Source organism: Triturus cristatus, chromosome 3_1 (assembly GCF_964204655.1).
Source record: "Triturus cristatus chromosome 3_1, aTriCri1.1, whole genome shotgun sequence".
NCBI lineage: Eukaryota > Metazoa > Chordata > Amphibia > Caudata > Salamandridae > Triturus > Triturus cristatus.
Genome location: NC_140583.1, coordinates 733499411 through 733520068, shown reverse-complemented (window position 1 = coordinate 733520068; position 20658 = coordinate 733499411). Strand labels below are relative to the sequence as shown.

At 48.5% G+C, this 20658-nt stretch overlaps 1 protein-coding gene across 5 annotated transcripts in view; it reads right to left on the bottom strand.

Annotated features, from left to right (window-relative positions):
* Nucleotides 1-20658, bottom strand: part of TSPAN4 (tetraspanin 4) — a 2753320-nt gene that overhangs the window by 29270 nt on the left and 2703392 nt on the right. For all 5 annotated transcript variants that reach the window (XM_085644888.1, XM_085644889.1, XM_085644887.1 and 2 more), the window contains 2 exons: nt 6682-6813; nt 3682-3765 (listed from right to left, as the gene is read on the bottom strand). In XM_085644888.1, the coding sequence (XP_085501014.1) occupies nt 3682-3765; nt 6682-6813 (216 nt within the window). The remainder of the gene's footprint in view (nt 1-3681; nt 3766-6681; nt 6814-20658) is intronic.

Here is a 20658-nt window from a genome sequence, read left to right as displayed (position 1 = left end):
AAAATACTTTAGATAGATAACGTTTTAAATTAAGGGTAGTCATCCAATCTTGAACAGTGTTTAGTGAGTATGCTAGGTGGGTAATGTCGTTTGGAGAGTAGACCGTTAGAGACATTTTATAACTATCAGCATGTTGATGATAAAGCACCCTGAGTTCTTTAATTATACTGTCAGGGGTTTGGTGTGTAACTTAAAGACAATAAATGTTAGGATAGATCCCCGAGAGACCCCCTGTGTTAAGCCAGCTGGTTTGAGAACCTGAGATTCATTTTTAACCTCTTCATCTGTACGTTAGGCAAGACTTAAATCGTTTGAGGACCACTCCATCAAAGCCTACCCCATTCTTGAGAGTATTAAGAAGCATATTGTGATTTACTGTATCGAATACTGCTGATAGGTCGAGAAGGTTTAGGACGCAGGATTTGCCCTAATCCAAGATGGGGGTTGCTTCGTAAACACCCGGAGCACTGCTGTTTCTGTACTGCAGCCTTGATTGAACCCTTTGTGTTGGATATGTTGGGTAAGTTGCACTGCTACAATGAACCGGGTGGTCAAACTCTGATATTTTGGGAACCATTTGATGTATTATCACATAATTTTGGTTTCAGCGTGACCTCACCCAGCAACATCTTTAACATTCTCAGTACAGGAAACAGAGCCAAGGGCATCCTCAAGGTTCTTGGATGTAAATGGGGCACACACACACAAGATTTCTTTCATCTTGGATGGGGTCACAGAAGAAGCAGGCTCACTAGCAGACAATGCTGGAAACAACTCTCCCCTGAGCCCTGGGGATGCAGCCGGATGAAGTTAGATTATTTTCTTGCTCAGCAGTTGGCCGACCTCATGTCTTGGAATGGCACAGACCTCACAACAGTGCCCAAAGTTTCTCACAGGAAGCTGGGTTGATGGACTTCACTTAATAGCCAAGCTCTACTTTGTAGGGCGCAGTCTTAGTCCAGTGTCTTCTTCCACATCAGGCCGGACTGCCTCCTCTCAGGGCTGTCCAACAAGACGTCTACCTAGGGTCTTAGCAGAATTGTTCCTATCCTACAAGTTAGGCAAACGCAATACCTGGAATTCAGTCCTTCCCAACTGTACTCGTTGTTGATAAAACTTTCTGGACTCACATACCGGTCAGGAGGACCTGTATTTATGATCAGAGCTGACCAATCATCTCTCCTGAAATGTTCAAATTGTAGGTGGGGGAGGCTCCTCCAGTCTAGGACTGCCTGATCAGCTCAATGTTAGAGCCAGGGACAACTGATGGTTACATCTGGTGCAGGTGACGTGTATTCAGTCCTAGACAGACGAACACATGTCCTGGAGACGCAGATTAAACAGGAAGAGGGGAACAGGCTGGCAGAGGCACTGCAGCTAACAGAGGGGATGTCTTGACTCCCCCACTCACCAACACACTGTATCTTTACAGCAGGAGTCAGGGGGAGAAGCATGCCTTAGGGGCTGATTCCTTGAGGAGGAGAGGCCTCAGAAACATCGCACAAACCCCTGCTCCATTTCAGGTTACTACACATGTGAGGGATGTTCCATGTGCACATGCAGTCCTCGCACTTAATCATTACACACTCATTGTTTATCATCCACACATAACCCGTGTACATGAAAGTAAAAGGTCCTGTTTAAGAGAGCTTGGCAGAAAATGTTCAAAGAGGAGTCCAGCAGATATCTACTCTTGAAAGAGGCAGGTACAAGCCCTGTCCTTTCACAATCGATCTCACTGCCATACTGCCAAGCCTACAAAGCCCAGGTAGAGAGGGCACCAGCCCCTCTCTCAAAGGTGGTGGACTCAGTGCTGTAAACAGGGGGAGCCGGAGCAAGCTTGCATGATTGTCAGACTTACTTCATGAAAAAGAAAAAAGCTGAGTGTGTGAGCAGGGAAGCAACATAGGCTAAGAAAGCAACATCTTCAGAGCAGTCTAACATTATTATGATACTTTGTTGTGCTAGGTGCTTTACTGACGTCGAAACACAAAATTGCAATATTTAAAGAAACGCCATATTTGGAGGAATATTTTAAAGATATACAGAGACAATTGACTTAGGCTTTCTGGGGAAATGGCCTTGTATTCTTTGGAAATTTGAATATCAGTATGTAAATTACCATATTTGTAATGCATGGAAGTACGTTTGCAGTGTCAGAAGAATAAAGACTATGGGGCAGATTTATGTTAACTGGCGCATCCCTGCATATCAGCAGGGATGCGCCAATTATTATGCGCCACAGCTGCGCCACCATGGATGCGCCGCATTTATAATGCGGCGCACCATGGGGCAAAAACGGCACAGATGCGTGACGCATCTGTGCCGTAAAAGTGGCGCATTGCTGGAGTTGCGTCGCAAGCGTGACGCAGCTTCAGCAATGTTCTGGGGGGCCCTATCTGTACAATGCTGCGTCAATCCTTACGCCTGCTTCAAGCAGGCGCAGGGTTTTGACGCAGCATGGGCCTAAAAGTGACTTAGTGAAATCTTGTAGATTTCACTCAGCCACTTTTAGGAGGCGTTCCTGCGCCGGAACGCCCCCACCTGCCCTGGAACGCCGACATGTGGCGCAGGGCTTTACAACGTGACGCATCTCTCAGATGCGTCACGTTGTAAATACCCCGCACCATGGCGCAGGATTTGCGCCGCTGCTGCGTCACAAAAGTGACGCAACTGCGGCGCAAAAGTGGCGCAAGTGCAACATAAATCTGCCCCTATATATTTTTTCCTGATTAAATGCATACTTCTAATATCCGGGGAAGAGACAGGTAATATCTGGAGATAAAAATTCAAGACTTGTTTTTTCGTCAGAAATATATCTTATCGGCATAAACAGGTGGGGTATATTTGGAGAAATAACCATGACATCATGAGATATAAAATCTAGTCATAATTTGATACATGTACAAATAGCGCCTTGAATAGTAATATAGAGCATTCAAATTACCTTGATTATCCAGCTCAAATATAATGTGTCTTTGTCGCAGTATATTTTTGTGTTGCTTTATCACCGATTGGAATAGTCGACAGATTTAAAACAGTGACAAATAGGATTCAATATCAATTCATCTGGTCCTGCAGCTGGTGAAGAGAGATGGAGATGGGTCCAAAAGTGCTAAAGTCAGGCCTGGCCACTGGACCTTTCACAGGGAGGACTGGGAAGGGACCTTTCCATAGTGAGACCATGAACCGAGATTGGGGAAGGAAACCTTCACAGGGAGGATCTGGTGCCAGACATTGGGGTGGCTGGAGAGAGGGCTTCACGCTGAGGGCGTGTACCATAGCACCTTGCACTGTCCGGACCTGGAGTCAGTCCATAGGACGTTTCACAGAGTGTGGGTTGTATCTGAGTGAGGGTCTTAATAAGAATGTGGCTGAAAACCTTTTACTGTGAGATTGGGCGGGAGAGGAGGTTAGTGTTCACTGTGGAAATATGGAGTAAGACTATGGACGTTTTCCTAACAGTGAAGACCGGAAATCAGGATATGCCTGGACAATGGTTATAATCAGGCTGTGGGACAACTACACATCATAGAACATTTCACAGACAGACTCTATGGTAAATAAGGTCTATAAGTACGGTCCTCTTCCATACAAACGTGAGTTACAGTGAAGACCTTAACCTATGCTCTTGTGGTGGGATACGGCCCGCCCATAGTGAGGTCTTGAGTCATAACCTACCTGGACCAGGGCTGTGCAGATGCCAAAAATGCCGAGTGCCACCAGGTTCTCATGCAGCCATGTTTTTATTGTCTCGTAGCAAGGCTGCAAAGAGAGGAAAGCAATGTTAGAGAGAAAGGCAAACACTCGGGTGGGCCAAGCAGTGAGGTACTGAGAGCCAAGAGATGACATCATCACACCCTGAGGGGCCAGCAGCTCCCACGTGGCCTGAGTGCACCAGGGCTGGATTGGTTGCTTATTCCTCCGGGCATTTTCCTGGGTGGTTGGAATCATTGGAAGCCAGTTTTTGAAGGTCCACTGTCATTACCTGTGTTTCCACTTTCTGTGGTTTTATGGCAGAAAGCAGAGCAGCCAAAAAGTGAGAGAGAGATAAAGACTTGAAAGAAAGAATCAAGAAGGGAGAATTGCCTTGCCTCATTTGAACATTTTTGCCAGGGCTGCTTTTTGTTCCCCATCCACCCCTGGTGCTAACAGTTAAATATTCATCAGGCAGCACCTACCAATGTTCCAGCGTCTCTGAAAGCCATTAAAAACTATAAATATACATTCTTTTCTTACAGTGGTGTTCATGCTCAGGGAGAACTTGAGAGCCTACGCTTCCTGACTGGTAATTCTCTGAAGCTAAAAAACATCAGCAGCAGGACTGAAAACCAAGATGGAGACTGAGTAACCAATCTGATGTGTCCAATCCATGCCAGCCCCAATACTGGTTCAACCCGGGTAGGATTTAAACTTTCGAACCCTTTCTTGGGATGCTCTGATACGTAGCAGATGCTCGAGAAGCCCCAGCGTGTTGTCCCCGCCTTCCAGACTCTTCCCACCCATGCCCATAAAGTCTTCATCCAGAAAAAAAAACAGCCCATCTAAATTTCTATGGGCTCACTAAGAGCAAACAAAGAGCCCCCTTTCAGGGAGACAGGACATCAACTAGGCTGCTCTACCCTCTCAATTAAGTAAGGTTACACTGTAACATTGTAGTATGTTTCAAACAATGCTGCAATTGGATTTTATGCAACGCATTGTTCTGTTATATTTCATTGATAAGTCCCTTCAACTTCAAGGATGTGTGAGAAGGTGCACGGTGTGGATCGAGCACCTTTTCGTCATACCTACAGCCTCTCTTCCGTCCCCAGATCCATGCACTCACCACATTCTGAGAATACCGCTCTAGCGCTAGGGGCTGGATACACAATGCCCTGTCAAAAAATCAGAAATCTACTCCTGTAGGCTTCCTTCTACATTTGGAATTGATTTGTTACCTAGATGGAAATTTACAAAAATCAAAGACATACCTATTACCATTGCTTTCCCCTGCTCTTGCTTTTCCTCTATACTTAGTAAAGCAAATTGTCCGCTTGGCAGGCAATCCACATAGTATGACGTACATGACATGTCACATTTTTAATTTGCATTCAATTCATGGAAAACGCATTGCCCTGTGGAGCAATCCCCACCCCTATAAAATGAAAGTGTATTCAATTCCTGTTCCCTCATGGGAGCGCAGTTGCAACCATTTTTGAAGTATTTTAAGATGCAATGGTTCCGCGTATTGTTTGTGAATATACCACAAAGTTTGGAGTGTGAGTATACCACGCCTTCTCCATGACAACACCTGGAAACTCCCTTTCCTTCATTTTAACCTAAAACAATGGAAAAACTCACGTGTTGCTTGATTTTCCACCACATTGCGCATCAGATCTAATACTAAAATTCCACTTATCCTGTTTCTTTGACTCAGGGTGTACAATGTAGGGTCATGGTAGCAACGACTGCAGAGGAGAGGTCTCTCCATTTGATGGCCAAACACTCTCACGGTCTCCTCCAATGCATTGTAACAGTGCGGACAGACCCTTGCTCTGTACATGTGCAGTTGTATTATTGAGCTGCATTAACTGTACCTCGTGTGCACTGAGGAATTCTGAGCATGCTCGAGATTTTATTGACAATAGTACCATAGGACATTCCCATAGTCAATATAGTCCTTAGATGGTCTGCAGGACCCTGGCTCACGAAAGGATGTTATGGTTTATCTTGGGAAAGTGCCCTGTATCCTCTTCTAATATATGGACAAATACTCCACAAACACATCTAAACACGGAAGTCCTGTGTTTCTCTTTTTTTGTGCACGCCGATGCTGCCATTGCTTTCGCAGTGCTATGCATCGTCTCAATTGATGAGAGCAGAGATGAGTCTCCTCGCCATTCAGCCTTGAGTCCCTCTCTGCGGGTTCCATTGTCCACCTGTATCTGGGCATCCATCAGAGGCAGCAGGTCTACACCCAAGCCCTTTAACGCCGGGTCTTTCTCTGACTTCTGCACATAGAGTAAGAACAGTGCTAAATTTGTACAAAACATAAGTGCCATGGCTCTGGAGAGGAGGCCACTGCAGCTTGCACCACGCATTGCCCCTGCCAGCACTGCCAATGACAGTACAAACACAACTAATAACCATCACACTCCTTCCAGTGCGACACTTCAGACTATTCCAGGCCCCCAAAGCTATAAGAATGGCTTGGGTGGCAGGTAATAGTCATTTGAAGGCATATTTAATTATTATTTGACTGTTGTTATGGTCATTTCAGACAGCGCCACCTTGTGGCAGACTGTCACACACGCGCTGGTGTTGACAATGAAGTGCCGGTGCCGAGCACCGGAAACCACTGGCTCAAATTAAGAGTGCAGCTTCGTAATTACACCAATTCAAACTGTGGCCTATCCCTTCTAGGCCCGTGTTCCTACTGCCTGTGTTACCTCGTGCCATGTACACTTCTGGGGTGAATGAGGAGGGTAACTGCTGACTGGGCCCTGGCAGGCGGCTATAAACAGATGAAACATTCCTTCTATTTGGGTAGTACCTGGAAACTGCTTTCCACTCTCACAAAGTCGAGAGTTGTTAGTACTGTGCAAATGCAAATCAATTACTAAACATGTGCTAAACTCACTGTTAAACTCAACTCTGCCACCATGTCTAGATTGAGACACATTGATGAGCAATACTTACGGCTTTCCACCAGGTCCCTGGGGAGTGTAGGCCGCAGTTGTCACTGAACTCCAGGCAGCAGAAGTCTGGCACACGGGTGGCATTGTACACCTCGAACCAGTCCGTATAATTGGATACCCCGCAGCACCTGAACTGTTACAAGAAAGTTAGGAAAAATGACATATTTTCTTGAGGAAACACTCCTTTCAAAATCAAGTGTGAACCTGCAACATCCTATCACCTTCAAGCCAGCCATATGAACTCCAGGTACTCCCACCCACACACATTACAGCATGCAGGAATCAACACGCACCAGATGACAGCACTTGACCCATCTATAGACAGAGATCCAGTTGCTGGAACCAAGTCACAATCTAAGAACTGCCAGACACCAACAGAGTCCATGCCAACCCCTCCTTCTCCTACTTCAAAGAGCTTGGGTTTGGAAAGCACATTCGTCTGCCACGTAAAGCTTGGATTGCATAAGCTGTGCGCACCGTGGTACTGCAATGTAGGGTTTCTAAGGTAAAACAGCTTCACCATCAGTCGGCACCATGAGCCACAACTCACATCCTGTGGCCTCGTCCATGACTGATCATGAAACTGCTCTCCTTGAGACGGATTGCTTCTAAGATGGCTGCTGGTGTGCAGGGGCTTGCAGCTAAATTCCGGTTTAAAGTTCAGATCCTGCTTAACACCTTTATTCTGGTCATAAAGTCAAAAACCAGTTTAGGTATAATCCGACCATTTAAGCTGAGAAAACTAATTAACAGATTTATAAATGTACTTGACATCATGTTTCTGTTGCATACTGTAGGCCATTACGACATGCACATCAAATCAATGTGCACGAGTTTCTCTGCACAACAGAATAATAATGTGAATTCATTTCCAAATTCTGGTCTTGCTCGTCGGTGAACAGGAGTGAAGGTTTGCACGGTCTATTATGAAGTCTCCATCTCTATGTTACGTGCAGGAAGGAATGACGTGCAAAAAAATACATTTTTGCAGTGCATTTTAAAGTCAATATTGTGTTTCTGGTGCAAAGGTTACATGAACAATGAATGTTTGTGTATTAACAAGAATCCGGCAAGTATTCAGAAGAAAAGCAAATAAATGGGTTTAATTTGAAGTAACAATTCTAGTTTCCTGGGTGCCTTGCTAATAAACGATATGTATTGCAAAATGTTGCAATATTTTCTGCCTAACTTATATTGTTCAAATCTTTATAAAAGGGATTGAGTTCCTGGCAGGAGTTCTCTTTTGCACTATTGCTTCATTGTGCATGGATCTATGTTGGTCTGCAGTTCTACATTTCTTTTGAAAATGTTTTTCCTAAAAGCATTTCATTTGTGCATTTATTTATATATATTTGCACATTGGCTTATTAATGTTACTGTAGTTCTCTTTCTTGGCGCAAATACCCTTTCCTTGAGCGCACAATGTTACTGTCTCATGCTGGACGTGCTATTTAGTTAACTGGATAGCGCCGAAAGCATAGAATCGATTTTCTGCAATGAATTCATTTTTACTGCCTACATTGCTGATGTAACTTAATTATGTCCACTGACTAAATCTAATAATGAAAGAGACAACCAGAAAAGTTATTTTTAGCGCTGTGTTTTTGGATTCACGTTTTTCTTAATCATGCAGATCTTTCCCTTCTGCTATGGAATGCCTCGACAAAGCCGCCTTAGTAAAACTCTTGCTACATGCAGTTATTTACGAATCAACACACATAATAACCCAAAAACATATAGCTTCATAGAACAGGAAGGAGGGGGCAGAACCTGCAGCAAAGCTCTTCACATTGTTACCTCAACCTCGCTCAGATCTGTAGGCCTCAAACACAATAGAAAGCAGCCGTGCTCAGAAGCAGAGTGAGTTCAAATACCAAAATGGCAGAGAAGGGCCATGGAGGATGGCAAGACCGCCACTTAATAAGCACCAATACAGAATAAAGAGCAGAAAGGGGAGAGGCATGGGAATGTAAAATACAACCCTGCTTCTGCAACACAAGCCACCAGAGAGGAAAGTGACATTGGACCCATACCAGATTGCCCATTGAGGTGCAAATGTTGTACTTGTCACTGACAAGTACTTCTCAAAAGTCAATCTCTATACATGACTGATCCCTTTTCTGTTGTAACCATTCATTACCTTTTTTTAAATGAGGACACATTACATTTGGAAACCTATAAATAATGTTGAGATGTCATCGCATTTCGTATATACAGCACAACTGACTTTAACAACCTGGAAATGGTGATTTTTGCCATTATATAAATTGGGTAATGTTATATTGAACTACATTTGCAGTGCCCAAATCTTACTACTGGTGTAAATTCTTGACAGTGGGCACTTTTGAAGGTATACCTCACCTGACGATTCCCTATCTATGAGAGCCCAAGTCCAATCGGTAGTGGGAACTTGCTTTGGCCTTCTGCGGATGCTGAGAGAATTTCTCCCACTCTTGCCTTTGGACTCTAGGAAGACCGTAGTCCAGGCATTGGTTATTTCCAGACTGGACTAGGTCAATGTCCTGTATCTGGGCCTTCCTGAATACCTGCTAAGGCGCCTGCAGGTGGACCAAAACGCAGTCGCCAGAGCAGTGCTTATGCTGAAGCCAAGGACCCATTTTTCCCCCAATCTTAAAGCTCTTCACTGGCTTCCAATGATTAAGAGGATCAGGTTCAAGGCTTTGGCGTTATTTTTCAAGGCCTTTCATGGGAGAGGCACGGGCTACCTGAGCAAAAGAACCCTAAAATCCTCCTCCCTGAACTTGGCTTCTGTTCCGAGAATATTCCGGGCCCATTCGGGCGGAATCTCTTTCAGGCTCCTAGGAGCACAGGCTTGGAACTCGCTACCTTTGTCACTGAGATCTGTGACGGGCTTAGCCACATTTAGGAAATTGCTTAAAACCTGGTTACTCCATCTATTAAAGTCGATCCTTTAGCAGCACTTTGCAGCTTTAGCATCTGGGGATATTAGTTGGGTTGTTGGGAAGGCCTTTCTGAGCGCCGGGACACTCTTGTTTGTTGAGTAGCTATGCGCTATATAAATGTTCTCATTCATTCATTCACTTGTGGGGGTAACTTGTAAAGCAGCAATGTGTTCACAAAGGACAATGGTTACTTTTTGTCATAGCTTATTTTCAAACACAATTCCTTCCCTCCCTACACCTGATCACTTTTTAATCATTTAGGCACCCAAAATGATCCTTTCCAACGTCGAGATACTAATCTCTGTTCAGACTATTTCTTTGGGTTTTTAATTGTACTGTCATCTAGACCAATACTCCTTGGCCTCTATGTCACATTTCACACCCTTGACCAAGCTACCCTGTTTACTACACTCAGTACTCAGTACTACACTACACTCAGGAATCACAACCCAGCGCTGAACTGTTTTTTTCCCTATATTTATGATCACTTTTTGTGTGTCTCGTGGTATTCTCTACTCTCTAATCCCAAACCTTTAGCAGTTAGTTTTTACATGGCTTGCCTCATGGACTTTCTCTCTCTATTCCACATCTCTTAGAGACTTCACATTATTCTCTTTAGCTTCTGTTATCATCTTTAACATGGCAACACAAACATTATTCTCCTTCTCAACTTTTACTTCCGATCTCCAATCCAAATTCTCTGATTGCCTCAAGGCAATTTGACATTGGATAGCTATTCCCTCTCTTATCCTTAACTCTGCTAAGACCAAAATCGTCTACTTTCCTTCCAAATTTGTACCCAGGCATCTTCCAATGCATATTATATTCTTCCCTGACACTCCCAGTCCTACGCCTTCAGTCAGTAACCTTTGTGAACTATTGAACTCACTCATGCGCTTGTAATCCCTCATTACATCGAGTTACTGCTGTCAGATGCTTTTTATGAACACGCTAGATTATTATCGCAAAGGCTGTTGTTAGCTGGCCCCCCTCAATACTCCATCTTACTCCTGGATAAAGTTCTATACTGCCACAAGAACTAGTTAGAGTCCTTCCAGGCACACACATAACCCCACAATCATTGACAAATCACCTACTATCTGCAAAAAAGAGCTAATTGCGAACTACCAATTTTACTATTTAAAGCAATACACACTCTATCTCCGGGCTGCCTATTGCAAATTCTGCCAGATATGTTGCCCTCCATGCAACCTTCGCTTAGCCCATGAAAATGTCCTTGTTTCCTTAAAGTCCCCATAGGCTGACTCACATTTTCACTCATTCCACCCACTTCGTCCCTATCAAATAGACTCCTTGCTGAATTACTCCTCATCTCCCTTTCAACCTTGCCTTAAAGTCCCACTGGCTAAAATTGGAAGATGACCTCAACTAACTCTTATCTGCTCACCTGTACCCTCCTGAATCCCCCCAGCGCCCTGTAATGTAAATGTATTGGTATGTATACTCTCAGCATTCTGCCTAGCCTGTTGGGTAATGTCACAACTATGTCTAGTCAGTTTTTAGATTAACTCCCTCACTTGCCATGCACCATCAAATCCAGATCTTTACTTCATGCATGTGCATGTTCTTGTGTATTGTTCTGTTGCTACGTACAGCATTTTTTGTCAAAATGCTCAGTTCTCCATTAATAAAATAAACTGTGCAGGAACATAAAGTACATATAGCCTCTATAGGCTTTACCGATGAAGCAATGGGAAGCTGCAGCCGTCGACGGAGAGCTGGTGGATCATCTAGATTCTGGTTCACCTCAGTGCCTTCCTGAGCTACCAGATGTTCTTTATGCTAGAGATGCTGCTAGTATTCTATTAGAGCTTGGTTATATTACGCCTTTCTCATCTCTTTTACAAAGAGCTCAAGGATGTTGAACCTGCCACCTGCTTTTGACTCATGGGGTATCAAACTTTGGGGTGAAATTTGGAGTCCTGAGTTGGACATGTCCCCAATGGATTTCCATCCTGGAAAGTCAAAAGCATGTAGGATGGGACGTTAGAAACGGACCATCCTCGCCAATTTTTTGGCATTCCCTCCATGGTACCAGGACACAGTCTCGTCTCCACAACAATCCGATCGCAGTTTGAGTACAGTTCCCCAGTACAGTTCCCCAGTCAGTCCCACAAAGATGCTTTGCTTCTTCACACTCTTCTTTCACTTCTCCAATTCTGTTCCCCACTTTACTCCATTCATCACATTTAGTAGTGCACTGTTACCCAGAATAGAGATTTTAGCTTGTCCCCAGCATCTGGTGATAGTCCACATGCAGAGACTGGCTTTAGAAGAGGTGGGCAGGTTCTCCTCTAACATGAGTTTTCACTGCTGCAGAGCCCTGAGTTTTTCCTGTGGCTGGTGAACTGGGTGATTTGATAGGGCCTATCTGTCTACACATCCACCCATCCTGGGAGCATAGCCCCACATTCCTTTCTGGAATCCTTTGGCCCTTCTATGCCACGTTTGGTCACGAGCATCTGTTTATTTCTTTGACTAGATAGAGAGTACAGAGGTTACCGGTCTATACCCTAGTTGCAAGTGCAGTATGTGACAGGGTAGGCCTTTATCCTCCCATTTACCTAAGCTTTTTTTCAAATGTATGTGGGGATATAATATAATGCAATATAAAAGCTATTGTAAATCATGACTGTTACCACTATGGTATCCTAGATCTATAGTGTAGGATTGGAAGATGGAGCGAAAGAGAACAGCAGGAGTTATTGAGGAAAAAGTCAGGCTTTCAAGATCTTGTGAAAAGGCAAAAATTGCTCAATCAAATGCAAAGGAAGAGAGTTCTAGATTCCTGATGCTAGCACAGGGAAGTCTCAGCCACCAGCACAAGTACAGTGGGTCCTGGGAATTACAAGCAGACACACTTCAGAAGAGTGGAGCAGGCGTGAAGGATGATAGTGTAGACATTATGGGGCATATTTACAAGCCCCATGCACCGCCGGTGCGGCGCTTTTTTTTACGCACCGGCGGCGCAGTTTGGTGCTCCATATTTACAAGGCCATGTAAAGTCACCCCGCGTGGCTTTTCGTAGCCTTGTAAATACGGCCCCTTTTTACGCAGCACTTTACGAGAAAGGGGTGTGCCATGGGTGTTGCTGTGGACGTTCACATACAGCACCCATGGATTCCACAGCATTCCCAGATTTTCAATGTTTCGTAAACCTGGGAATGCGTCAGAATCCTAAGCCTCCCCAGGGGAACCGTAGAACAAGACCCATCGCGAGATGGTTCGCTTGTGCACAGCTTTACCCTTCTTCACACCTACATATCCAACAAAAAGTTGGTCGTCCACCTGGAACCGTTTTGTGCGGTCCAAATAAAATGACAGCGCACGTTTTGGGTCCAGACGGTGGAGCCTCTCTTCATCTTTTGAAGGATGCGGAGGCGGAAAGAAGGTGGGCAGCGTGACAGATTGCCCGATGTGAAAGGGAGTCACGACTTTAGGAAGAAAAGAAGGACGTGTCCGGAGGACAACCTTATCCGGATGAACCGAAAGGAAGGGAGGCTTAGCTGACAGAGCCTGGAGCTCACTCACCCGCCTAGCGGAGGTGATAGCCACCAGGAAGGCAGTTTTCAGAGTCAGTAGACGAATGGGACTGTTGTGAAGGGGCTCAAAGGGAGCGCACAAGTGAGAACAAGGTTCAAGTCCCACTGAGGCATTACGAAGGGAACAGGAGGGAACATATGAGTAATGCCCTTGAGAAAACGGGAGACAACAGGGGACTTGAAAAGAGAAGCCTGATCAGGAAGCCTTAAGAAAGCAGAGATGGCAGTAAAATAACCCTTCAAGGTGCCAAGAGCAGAGCCCTGCTGGGCCAAAGAAAGAAGAAAGAGTAGAACCTCAGAAAGAGGGGCAGAAAGGGGATCCACAGCCTTTGCTGTGCACCATGCCACAAATTTGTTCCACCGGCAGGTATATACCGTCTTTGTGGAGGGACGCCTGGCTGCCAGAAGGACATCACAGACTTCAGGAGGCAAGTCAAATGGCATCAACTGTCGCCGCTCAATCTCCACGCATGGAGGTGGAGGCTGGACAGGTTCGGGTGGAGGACCGTCCCCTGCTGCTGCGACAGAAGGTCCTCCTGAAGAGACAGTCGTGTCGGAGGATCGATGGACATACTGAGTAGCTCGGGATACCAGTACCTTTGTGCCCAATCCGGAGCCACCGAGATGACTTGGGCCCGGTCGCGCCTGATCTTCTTCAGCACTCTGGGCAGAAGTGGTATAGGCGAAAAGGCGTTCAACAGACCGCAACTCCACTTGCGACGAAAAGCGTCTCCGAGCGAGTGCCGCCTTGGAAATTCCAACGCGCAGAACTGCTGACATTGCGCGTTCTCTTCGGTGGCGAATAGATCTAACCAAGGCTCTCCCCACTGCAGAAAGAGACCTTGCACCACGTCCGAGTTCAGACGCCATTCGTGATCCATCATGCACCGGCGGCTGAGTTTGTCTGCTCTGGCGTTCAGAGAGCCCGCCAGATGTTGAACCACCAGGGTGATGCCCTGATGTTCCAGCCATTTCCAGAGGCGCAGAGCCTCCTGACAAAGGGTCCACGACCCCACCCCGCCCTGTTTGTTGCAATACCACATGGCGGTGGTGTTGTCCGTAAACACCTGCACGACACTTCCCCGGACAGAGGGAAGGAAGGCTTTTAGTGCAATTCGGATCGCCCTCAGCTCCAATAGGTTGATATGGAGCAGAGTCTCCGCCGAAGACCAGAGTCTTCTGATCTCCGCCTCTCCCATATGGCCCCCCCATCCCAGGAGGGATGCATCCGTCACTACAACATGCTCCGGTTGGGGTAGGGGGAGGGATCTGCCGCTGACCCAATCGCGATTCGTGAGCCATCACTGCAGCTGGTTCGCAGTGCCCTCCGAGATCAAGACATGGTCGGACAGGTTGCCTTGATGCTGGGCCCACTGAAACTTCAGGTCCCACTGCAGAGCCCGCATCCGCCACCTGGCGTGAGGTACCAACAGGATGCAGAAGGCCATCAGCCCCAGAAGCCGCAGCACCAACCTGACCGAAACCCAGGACAGAGGCCAGAAGATGGAAATCAGGGCCTGAATGTCCCGGACCCGCTGTTCCGGTGGATAGACCCGGAACTGCGCCGAATCGAGAATCACCCCAATGAAAAGGAGCTTCTGGGAAGGACTCAGGTGCGACTTCGGCACATTGATGGAGAACCCCAGCGAGTGCAGGAGGTCGGCCGTAGTCTGGAGGTGGGAGACTACTTGCTTGGGCGAGCCCGCCTTCAACAGCCAGTCGTCGAGATAGGGGAAGACTGGAACCCCTGATCGGCGCAGATGAGCTGCGACCACCGCCATCACTTTCGTGAACACCCGAGGGGCACTGGTGAGGCCGAAGGGGAGCACGGTGAACTGAAAGTGCTCCTGACCCACCGTGAACCGCAGGTAACGCCGGTGGGCCGGCAGGACGGGGATGTGGAAATGAGCGTCCTGCAAGTCCACCGCTACCATCCAGTCTCCAGGGTCTATGGCAGCCAGAACCTGAGCTAAAGTGAGCATCTTGAACCGGTCCTTCCGGAGGAAGGTGTTGATGCTCCTGAGGTCCAAGATCGGGCGTAGGCCCCCTTTGCCCTTCTTGGGAACCAGAAAGTAGTGGGAATAACAACCACGACCTACTTCTGGACCAGGAACGCGCTTGACGGCCTCTTTGGCCAAGAGGGCCGAAACTTCCTCTCGTAGAAGATGCAAATGATCCCCCGACATACGGTGGTTCAGCGGTGGCATGGCTGGGGGGGTCGTCTCGAAGGGGAGGGAGTAGCCCCTTCGGACGATTTGCAGCACCCACCTGTCCGACGTGATGGAGCGCCAGTGGAGCAGGTGATGGCAAACCCTGCCGCCCACTGGCGTTGAATGGGCCTGAAAGCTCGGACTAGGAAGGCTCTGAGGCGGATGCTGCCGGGGTGGATGTGGACTGACCGGCACGTTGACCTCCAGTACTGCCTCGGCGGAATCCACGTCCGCATGCAGGGTGGTTCTGCGGCCGGTGGCTGGGCGGACGTGAGGAGGCGCCCCTTTCTTGGCTACGAAAGGGACGAAAGGCGGAAGTTTGCAGCCTCGGGGCCGAAAGACCCAAGGACTTGGCCGTGGCCCGGGAGTCCTTGAACCGAGCCAGCGCACTGTCCGCCTTCTCACCAAAAAGGCGAGTGCCATCAAAGGGCATATCCATGAGGGAACTCTGGACATCCCCCGAAAATGACGTGGACCTCAGCCAGGCGTGACGCCGAAGCGCCACCGTGGTGGAAATCGCCCGACCCAGCGAGTCCGTGGTGTCAAGTCCACACCGTATGGCGTGCTGTGCTGCATCTCGACCGTCAGAAAGTGCTTGAGTGAGTCGTGTCCGGGCCTCCACCGGGCACGAGGGCAGCACGTCCTCCACCGTATCCCACAGAGAGTGGGAATAACGGTCCAAAAGGCAAGCGGTATTTAAAGACCGCAGCACCAAACTCAGGGACGAGAACAGTTTCTTGCCAAACTGTTCCAACCTCTTGGATTCCCTATCCGGAGGAGCGGACGGGAAGGAGGATTGGGAGGTTGAGGCCTGGATAACCAGACTCTCGGGGGTGGGGTGTTGGGAGAGGAAACTGGGGTCGCCCGGAGCAGGGCGGTGGCGCAGGGCAACGTTCCGGTCCACAGGAGAGACTGTGGAGGGCTTGGACCAAGTGCCCTGCAGAACGTCAATGAGGGCCTCATTAAACTGCAGCAGAGGCTCAGTGGAGCTTGCTGTCGGTTGAAGGACCTCTGTGAGGACGTTAGTCCTCACGGCCACAGCAGGCAACTCCAGCCCTAGGGCTTCGGCCGCCTTGCGCAGCACCACTGAAAAGGCTGCACCCTCCTCCGAGGCCACAGTCGGAGGAGAGATAAAACCAGCGTCCGGGGAGGTATCCAGACCGCTGACATCCCCCAATTCCTCTGCCCAGTCCTGAGAAAGTTGGGCCTGAGCGGCCATAGGGTCTTCAGACCCCTCCCAGTCGCCCTCGTCATCCGATTCCCGATAAACAGGAGGAATGATCGGAGCCGGGCAGTAGATGAAGCGTTCACCAATCGGCGCCGGGAGCGGCGCCGGGCCGGCATCGGGCCCGGACCGGGGCTAAACTGGGGAACGACATCATCCGGGGACGGCATCGGGGGTGGAACCGGTGTCGGCGCCGGCGGAGGAGGCGTCGTGAGGTAGACCGGCGCCGACCGAGATCCAGGCCTGGATCCCTCGGGGACCTGCGGCGTCGGGGCCGGAGCTGTCGACGGCGCCGGGGCCGGAGTCGACGGCGCCGGGGCCGCCGGCACGCGAGGTCGCCCAGTCGAACCTGCGGGGCCCGAAGGAACGCCTACAGGCGTCGATGGCGGAGCCAGGCCCCTCATGGCCGAGAGGAAGGCACTGACCTCCGCCGGAGTCGCGTCAGTCCCAGGGACCGGCGGGTATGGGGACGGACGCGGCTCCTGCGGCTCCGACGGAGCCGCGGGGGTGGGACCACCCTGACCCTCAGCCGAGTCGTGCGACCGGCGAGGGGAGTCCGAAGAGCAATGTCGCTCTTGGACTTCTTGGAGTGCTTCGACTTACCCGAAGACCCCAACGAGCGATTACGATGGCTGCGGCTCCGTGATCGGTCCTTGGACTTCCTCCTGGACCGGGACCGAGAGCGGCGCGGAGCCGAGTGCCGAAGCTCGAGAAGCTTACGGGACCGCTCCCGCCTAGCTTTCGACGTCAAGGCCTGGCAATCGAGGCACGACTTCGCATCATGGTCGGCCCCCAGGCAATAAAGGCACCGGCGATGGTGATCCGTCACCGACATCAGGCGATGACAGGCGTCACAGGCTTTGAAACCAGGCATCCTACCGGCACCAGAGTCGAGTCGATAGACCAAAAGAGTCAAAAAAGTTAGTCAAAAAATGACTAGGGGTAAGCTCTTCCCGGATCGGCGCTTACTGGCGCGGAAAAAAGAAGAACTGACGTCAGCGTGCGAGGGCGGCGTCTAAGTACTCCGACGACGTCATTCCGGCACACGACGCCGACGACGGACGCGGAGCCGCAGACGACGCCTAGCGACGCACAAGGGGTATTGCTACAAAAATCTTTCCGGATCCAGCCTGACGCCTGGGGATTTTCTGAGGTGAGGAATCTAACTAACGTGTTTCTTTCAGATAGGAGACGCAACGGGAGAAATATTTAAATTTCTCCTTGTTTTTTCCTCTTTTTATGCATGGTGCATTCTGCTGCACACATAGAAAGAGGAAAACACCTCTCGTGATTGTTTTCGTGCAGGAAGGTGCACCATGGTGTAAGGGTGCTTGCGCTGGCGCATGGTAGCCTATTGGGTGCCAGCACGGAGGAGAGCACAGGAATCCGTCACATTATAAATATGACGCATCCCTGTGCTCTGAAAGTAATGCAGCATGGCTCAGCCAAATGGCTTGCGGCACTGCGCTGCATTACTTTCTAGTATATAAGGCCCTTATTCTGTAGATACTTGGGCCTGTGGAGTGCATGCCCTGAAACTAAGGAACATTGATTTAAAAACAATTCTCTTAGTAATTGGAAGCCAGTGTAGCCTAGAAAGAGTCACAGACCAAAAGGATTGGTGAGGAATTTGCAAAGCCAGATGTGCAGCAGAATTTTGGATGACTTGTAGCCGGTAAAGTAAATAGGCTGGGGATCCAAGATACAAGGAGTTGAAATAGTCAAGGTAACCTAAGACTGTGGCTTGGATAACTGTCTGAGGAGTGGAAGTAAGGAGAAAGGAAAGAATATATATATATATATATATATTTTTTTTATAAATCTGTTTATTAAACATGAAACAAAGGGGTCATGTCATACAGATAATCAATATCACATTACAAGGAGCCGTGTCCTTTACAGGCATTAGTGTTTTGTCTGTCATCGTGATTTGCAATAATATTACAAATATTTTGTTTCAGATCATCAAGTGGTCGTCTAGGGAGGGGACAATTGGGGGTTCGCACACTCCTCCCCGATATACATTCCACTTAGTCCAGATTGCTATCCATTTCCTGGGGCATCCACGGGCTACATATACTGTTTTCTCTCTTGCCATACACCAATCCATGTCCTCCCTCCACCCCCTCACTGTTGGCGGTGCCGCAGCCCCCCAGTACCGCGTTATGTTTCACTTGGCGATCATCTGCCCAAGTGTGACCCAGAGCCTCCCTTTTACATTCAAATCTGTGGGCTCCCAAATATTCAAAAGGCATCTTTTAACTTCCGGCCTAAGGGTCACCCCCCAAACCACACTCATGCATTCGAGGATTTTTCTCCAGAAGTCCTGAATCAGCGGACACTCCCAAATTATGTGTAAGAAGGTACCCTCCAGCCCGCAACGCCTCCTACACATCCCATCCTCACTTCTACCCATGAGCTTTAGCTGCCGCTCCGAGAGGTAAACCCTTTGCACAATTTTTAGTTGTACCAATCTCAGTTTTGCCGGAATGGCGACTTCTTTAGGGGAGGAGAGCGCCTCCTGCCACTGTTCATCATCAATTTCCAGACCGTCCCTACCCCATTTCTACCTCAGCAGTCTCAAAGGGTCTGGAGTGTGATGGACAAGTTTTTTGTATGTGAGGGAGATGCTTTTTTCTGGCCAGTGTCCGTCAAGTAGCCTATCCTCGAGAGGAGAGGACTCTGGTGAGGACGTTCCGGCCGGGATGTTAGCCTGTAGGGAGTGTTTGACCTGTGCGTATCTAAAATATTCTGAGTCAGTCATTTCGTACGTTTGTTGCAGCGCAGTGAAGGTCACCACCCCATCCCGCCCCCAGAGATCCCTTATTCGCGAGATACCTATGAGGTCCCATTTGTCAAACCCTTTAGTACGCCCTAGTGTTCCCAGCTGTTCCGAGCCCCAAAGGGGAGTCGCAAGCGTGAGTCTGTTGGCCCATCCCAGATTTCGGTTAACCACGTGCCATACTTGCACCGCATGTTTAGTGGGTCCAGTAAGCGGGAATTTAGCCGGCCTAGAGTATAGTGCTCTCGTGAAATCCCCTCCCAGTAGTAGCCATCTATCCATACAGTAAGCTGGATCATCCCCAGTGCCATACATGCATTGATTTATGGCAGATAGTTGTGCTGCCCAGTAGTACTTTTTGATATCGGGAAGGGCAATACCCCCATCATACCATCCAAGAGTTAACTTACGGAGTGCTATGCGGGGTTTCCCGTCCCATAGTAGATCTCTTTGTAAGGCTTCAATGTCTTTAAAGAATGCGTGTGGGACCGAGTCAGGGTAATTCTGAAGGGCATATAGGAATCGGGGTAATGCCATCATTTTGAAAAGCGCCGCCCGCCCAAGGAGAGATAGGGGTAGTGTTTTCCACGTGTTGGTATCCCGTCTGAACCTCTGCAAGGGTGGGAGGAGGTTCCGCTCGTAGCGGGACTTGGCGTCCATTGTGACGAATACGCCCAGGTATTTGAATCCCTCTGTCGCTATCTGGATTGGGCAGTTCCTTGGAAGGGCTGGGGCCTTCCCATGGAGGACGTATAGCAAGGACTTGCTCCAGTTAATTTGGAAGCCAGAGTTTCTTCCGAAACTGGCAAAGATGTCTAACACCACCCTCAGCGATCGCGGAGGTGCAGCCAGATAAAGTAGGATGTCATCAGCATATAATGAGATCCGGTCCTCCCATCCCATCGAAGTCCCCGGATCGAAGCGTCAGGAAAGAATATTTTGCAAAATTTTAAGTAGAAAGAAGCAAGTCGAGTAAAGTTTACTTGCTTGACCAGCACTGGTAAGCTTTTGGTCCAGGTCAAAGGTCATATTCCACAAAAAGGTCCTGGGAGCTAGTGCATTGCCACGGTTAGATGGCCGGAGGGAGGTGGGAGGGCCGCATTGACACAAAGAATAATGACAAATTGTGTTTTCTCTGTGTTCGGTTTGAGATAATTAATTTCATCTAGCTGCAGCAAATCAATCTTGCATGGTCAAGGCTGATCTGCTGGTGGCTGAGGTCTAAGCTGGTGTGCAAAACGATTATGGACTGGGATGTGCCCTGAGTAATGATC